General features: G+C 32.3%; 1 protein-coding gene across 2 annotated transcripts in view; it reads left to right on the top strand.

Annotated features, from left to right (window-relative positions):
* Window positions 1-5,282: 5,282 nt before the first annotated feature.
* Window positions 5,283-6,489, top strand: part of LOC149164591 (small nuclear ribonucleoprotein SmD3b-like) — a 36,826-nt gene continuing 35,619 nt past the window's right edge. The window contains exon 1 of one of the 2 annotated variants that reach the window (XM_089432113.1): window positions 5,283-5,668. In XM_089432113.1, coding sequence (XP_089288239.1) covers window positions 5,510-5,668 — 159 coding nt within the window. In that variant the 5' untranslated portion in view covers window positions 5,283-5,509. The remainder of the gene's footprint in view (window positions 5,669-6,489) is intronic. The other variant, XM_089432112.1, reaches the window with a different exon arrangement.

Below are 6,489 nucleotides of genomic sequence, written 5' to 3'. Positions count from 1 at the left end.
TTCAAAGGGTAAAACCACAATAGAAAACATAGATTGTGACCATTTTGGAAGACATTTTGGATGTAAAAGTACCTTACCCCATAATTGGGCCAACTATCATAGAAGTTCCAAAATACCAACACTTAAAGTTCACTGTGGCACTATTTTTTATAATGACTAAGCATAGGGGTAAAGGGCATTGTACTATAGAAATCTCGAGGAGGCTGCAGTGGGTCACATATTTCACTTTAGATATATCAAAGTTATGATGAGATTCTAGGGTTCTCATGTGCTCCCAAGAAGAGCACATGTCCCCAAGCTAGTGCTAGATGTTATCTGACAACATTGTTGGGTACTAAAGGGATCCTCAATGTATAATTTGAAGTTGCTCTTCAAGATTATGGGCATCAAGAAAACAATTTAAGTTAGAGAAAGAAATTGATGCCCTATTTGAGGATTTTGATAACCTAGATTCTTACATCTCAATTTTAGGGTAGACTATAGAAACATTTTGACAATTCAATAGCTTGGGGCGGCTGTACAATAATATACCTGCTTGGTCAACAAATTCACTTTGACTTGTTTTAATTCATTGTATAAAGGAACAATTTTATTGTTAGAGGAATCTAGAACTTCTTAGAAGAATTTAAAAGTACTTTTATGTTTTGAATTTTTTGTATAATGAGGCAAACAATTTATTTCTTCTAACTTTGGAAGACTATTTAATACACCAGTTTCGTTAGTAGCCATTCAACTTTTTGGTTAAATCTAAGAAAGTAGTAGAAGTGGTAAAGTTTGTTTGGAGTGCAGAAAAGGAATCTATATACTTTAATTTTAATTTCTTCCTAAAATATCACACACACACAATGCCATTTCAACTTTTTGATTAAATCTAAGAAAGCAACAGAAGTGACAAAGTTTGTTTGGAGTGCAGAAAATACATCTATATATTTATATTTTAATTTTTTCGTACTATATATACCTTAAAAATAGAGACCAAAATCCTTAAAAATTAAATAATTATGAAGCATAAAATAAATTAAATTAGAACATACATACCTTCTAATTAGCCCATACCTTCACCCATTACACTTGTAAACTTGTAAATATGCATCAACTAGGTTGTTTGGGTTTGCCTTAATTTCCCGATCCACCTAGCTCAACAAAAACAAAACCTAAAAAAACACAAAAAGTTCATAAGAATTCTTAACTTTAAACAATATTTTTTTATTTTTTATTTTTTTTATGATAAATCTTAAAATATCACTAAAAATCTCATGAAATGCATAAGTAACTACATGAGAAAGGAGGAGAACAATTGTATTGCAAAAGTAACTACAACCTATGTAAAAACAAAAGATCTTGAACTATAGATACATGAGGAAGGAGGAGAACAATTGTATTTGAAGTGAGTACGCTTACAAGGATTTTGGACCAAAAAGGACTCATACTCTACCCTCTGCCCTCTCACATGAAATATTCAACAATGTTCCTTGACCATCTTTACTTACATTATCTTTAGATTTAAAAAAAACATGTGACATAATTAAGTACATTATCTTTAGATTTCAAAAAATTCACATATAAAAGAATAGGAGTTAAATTAAATCAAAGATACTTGTGAAATATTTATAGGTTGAACTTTGTTTCCCCCCGCCACCACTTCACCTATAAAAACAAATACCAAAAATCTATTTAAAAATATGAAAGAGGTAAAGAGACTATGAAATTTTCTACACTTTTAAAAACAAATACCCAAAAATTTCTTTAATAATTGTAACATACTATAAAAATATATAAAGAGAGACAACAAAAAAGCCCCTAAATAAGCAAGGAGGAAGGAGATTAATGGTTATTGAAATGAATGAACAACACCTTCTTTGCCTTGCCTTGCCCTGTTGTGGCCCACCCCTGCTGCACAGGTGAAATCTTCACGAGTTGACTTGTTTTGACTAAATTTCACCTTCCCCCCTCCCACTGCACTTGTAAAAACAAATACCAAAAATATCTTTAAAGTTATGAAAGAGCTAAAGAGACCGTAACATGTGAAATCTTTATCATTTGACTTTTTGGGGCTAAAATTCACTTTCGCCTACCTCCACTGCACCTGTGCTTGCAAAAACAAATACCAAACTGTAACATATTTAAAAAATAAAATTATAAAACAAAACAAAAACCCTAAATGAGTAAGGAGAAAAGAGATTAATGGTTCCTGAAATGAGGATCATCACATGATTTTAAAAACAAAAGTGGATTCACCTTCTCTGCCCCTCTCACACAAATATTCAATAGATTCTTCACCTTCTTCATTTTAAATTTTAAAACAAAATATATTATAATTTGTGTCCAAAAATAAAATAAATGAAATTAATCAACAAAAGAGAATTCACCTTCCCCGACCCTCTCACACAAAGATTCAATAAAGGAGAAGAGAGGTTTCCTAAGGTGGCCATATCTATTTTTTTACTAGGTTTTCTCCACATTTTCTCATGGAAAAACATGTGTGTATTATAGTGGTGAGGGCACACTCCTCACACATTTCTAGACACAGGCATGTGTGTTGTTCTTGTATGAGAAGGGCACACTCATCTGGTAGTTCTCCCTCTATTTATACACCAAGTCAATAGAACAAGCGAGGGTGCATTTCAGTAGGGTGAGTTGTGTGCTTCTAATAGATAATGAGGGCACAATGATCAACAATTATGTTCCTATACTTAGCAAATCAAGAGGGTGCAATGCTTGGGACAATGACACATCTATTCCAAATAGCATGCACAACACATGTATTATGTGACCTGTCAGCATGGCGACATATTCCGTAGGAGGGTTAGGCATCTATTCTTCACCTTTCTTGTTTTAAATTTTAAAATTATAATTTATATCCAAAATATAAAATAAATGAAACCAATCATATCTTCCTTTGGGCATTGTGTCTGTGAAATCTACACCAGTTGGGTTACTTGGGCCACTTTAACTTCTCCACCATTAAACCAAGAGGAAATTAACCAAAATATATTATAATTTATATCCAAAAATAAAAAAATAAAAACAATCATATGTTTCATAGCCTTGTCGTATGGCCATTGTATCTGTGAAATTTTCCCATTCTATTTGTGAAATTTATAACAGTTGGGCTATTTGGGTTGCTTTAACTTCTCCACCATTAAACCAAGAGAAAATATAACTGTGAAAACAATAGATAACAAGAAAGACAAGATATTAAAGCCATAACTTGCATGGCCATGTAAAAGAAAATTGAAAAAGATAACAACACTAAAAGCAAGAACAAAAAAAAAACAAGGAAAAGAAAACAACAGAGACAAAATCAAACTCTTTGCACCCATAGTGAGCGAAGCAACTTCTGCTTTGCATCCATGGTGGACCCCGGACAACAACCAACCCTGCTCCGTACCCATAGCTAGCCAAGCAACTTCTACTCTACGTCATCCATGGCTAATCAATTATCACATCACCCAACCCTATTATCACATCACCCAACCCTGCGATGCTCTGCTACCAAACCCTCCATCCAATCTCTGGTTAATGACATTTAATGAAGATCGAGCCACTATATATTCTTGTTTATTTATTTATTTTATGACATTTTTTCTTATATAACTGCTAAATCTATTTAAAATTGAATCTAATACATCCCTGAAGTGCCACTATGGCTTGAAAACAATATGATGCCTCATCGATTTCATTATGACTTGAAAATAATATGACACGTCATTGATTTCGAATTCTAAGGAGAAGACGACCCTAGTCACTTATGACTAAAACAAAGCACATAACTTTATTCCCATACAAATTTAAAAAATATATTTAGTATAAAGAAATTGGAGTAAGTTATATAATTGAAAAATATTTTGAATATTTTTTAACTATATTAAAATTATGAAATTGATTAGATATTTCCCAAATAAATTAAAATGAAATACATAATTTAGTTTTAAGAGAAATTATTAAATTTAATAAAAAAAATTAAAAACACATTAAATTATATTATATTAAAATGTATTAAAAAATTAATACATATTAAAATAACATTTCTTATAATACTATATATAAAAATTGATTTCAAAATATAAAACTTTATTTAAATCCAGTGAAATTTTTAAACAGAAAAAAATACTATTTAAACATTGTAAGTAATATTAATAGAGGCCTATGAGGCTTTGGATTGACGGTGAATGGGTGCACTGTTAAGGCACTCCTTGTGATAGGTAACTGGTTCAAATCCCCGTGGGTGCTTACCTAGCAAAAAAAAAATATTAATAGATAAAAGTTTAATGACTCAATTTATCTAAACATCATCAAATTGTCATGTTACCGTATGTAACAACTAGAGTAACTATTTTTCCATGCTCTTAAACCATTGACTAGTTTGAATGCGTGTCCCATAAACAACAAAGAGATAACAACTTTTGTTATGGAAAAGTTCCACAAGCTACTTGGGATAAGGAGCTAGGAAGAAAGAAAAATTACTATATTGAAGTGTTTAAGGCGCTGGAAAAGGCCAAAGGAAGTGTGGGAGGAAAGAGTATGCATTTTTTGTTCTTCCGGAAAAGTGGAAACAGAAAAACATTTCATTTTAGAATGTGAGGTCTTCAAAGACAACATAGAAAGTTATGTAGATATGTTGGCAGCTAGCTCTTGAGATAATCTATTTAGCGAGGGATTTGTCGAGAAGCTGGAAGCATTTATTTTGAAGCTTCACAGAAAAATGGCCGAATACATCAAGATGAAGAAGCAATATGCCCCATAGACTATTTTTAGCTTCATGGACGTTAAACATAATTTCTTTCTTTCTTTCTTTCATATTGATACCAAACAAAAAGATTTTGTATTTTAAATACTATGACAGTTTATATTTTTCATATTTTATATATAGGAAGGTATGGGATCCTTGTGTTAGATTAAAATGATTACTTTATTTTACATACCAAGGTACGCTGTTTGCAAAATCTAATATGATGTTTTTATTTTGTTTAAAAAACATATAACACAAAAAAATATTTATATAATATTGAAATATGGAATATTATTATTATTACTATGAGATCTTTTTGTAAACCAGAAATCTATCTTCACAATACTAAATCTAAAAAAACATACCTATTGAACCAGGAATCTATCTTCACAATACTAAATCTAAAAAAACATACCTATTGAACCAGGAATCTATCTCAACAATACTAAATCTACAAAAACATACCTATTTAACAGTTAAAAAAAAAAACACACACTCTTAACTATTAAACCCATTAATTCCCAAAAAAAAATAAAAAAATAAAAAAATAAATTGTACCACACAACCAACAAAACAGAGAAATGGTAGCAGGAAGAGCAGAATACATTACCTTGATTGTGATATAAGCATTATGCGAGGTAGTTACAATGCACTTCAATCGAAATGTGAGTAAGTCTAGCCGTTGCCAACTACTGCAACAATAACCCACCCGGGGATAAAAGGCACAGAACAGAGGGTTTTATTTGGGGTTTAGGGTTTTTGAGCAGTGACAAAAAAATGAGCAGAAGTTTGGGGATTCCTGTGAAGTTGCTCCACGAGGCAGCCGGGCATGTTGTGACAGTTGAACTGAAAAGTGGCGAGCTGTACAGGGGCAGCATGATCGAATGCGAAGATAACTGGAATTGCCAGCTCGAGGGCATCACTTACACTGCCAAGGTACACATAACGAATATTCATTGCCATTTACATCCGTTGAGTAGTTTAGCGATTATATGGGTAGGCGCATTGGGTTTAGGGCGCATTTTATTTTTATTTATAGTGTCATGATTCAAGGATTTTCTCTCTAAGAAAAATGCAGTGGGTGTAAGGTGCATGTTTCTAGAATGGTCTTCCTGATACGATAACTGAAATTAGTATGGTAAGAGTATTTGAACTTTTAACATTTGAAACAATTGCTATTAGAAAGACACTGTCAACCTTGAATTCCAAGCAAAAACCTGCGATTGCTGTGGCGTTTTATTGTTTACCTTGATAGGATTTCTATGAGCTTGTGCTTATATTCAAATCTGACTATTGTTTAGCACCTTCGTCGACATGTTGTTAAGGTCTAGAAACTTCGCGCTTTACTTTACTACCTTAGGAAAGCTACTTAAGTTTCTGCACTGCAGAGTGACACCCTGTGGATTAGAACCTCCGGGGTTCTGTCCTTCAAGTATTGAATTTCAATGGGAAGTAAAACATTTTTGATGACTTATATTTGAAATATTATCCTATCTCAAGTCCTTAGTTTCTTTTAGGGCTGGAGCTAAGGTTTGAATTTTCTATATCCTTCTCTGACAGAGAGTCATTTGCAACTTTCCTACTCTTCAGTCTGAGTCAATTGCTGCCATTTTTCTTGCTAGTTATACTCGCCCTAGATCAAAATATGCTATAATGTATATCCCCTGTAGCATGTCCATTAGCAAGGAATAACATGTCATTTAGATGAAAAAGGTGCTATATTCTTTAAGCTTTTGTGGTTTGTAATATTATCCATG

The sequence above is a fragment of the Pinus tabuliformis genome, chromosome 5_1 (genome assembly GCF_031772625.1).
Source record: "Pinus tabuliformis cultivar Carrire ecotype Pingquan chromosome 5_1, CPIR1, whole genome shotgun sequence".
NCBI classification, from domain to species: Eukaryota; Viridiplantae; Streptophyta; class Pinopsida; order Pinales; family Pinaceae; genus Pinus; species Pinus tabuliformis.
The sequence above is the reverse complement of the archived record's forward strand: the minus strand, read 5'-3'. Positions and strand labels throughout refer to the sequence as shown.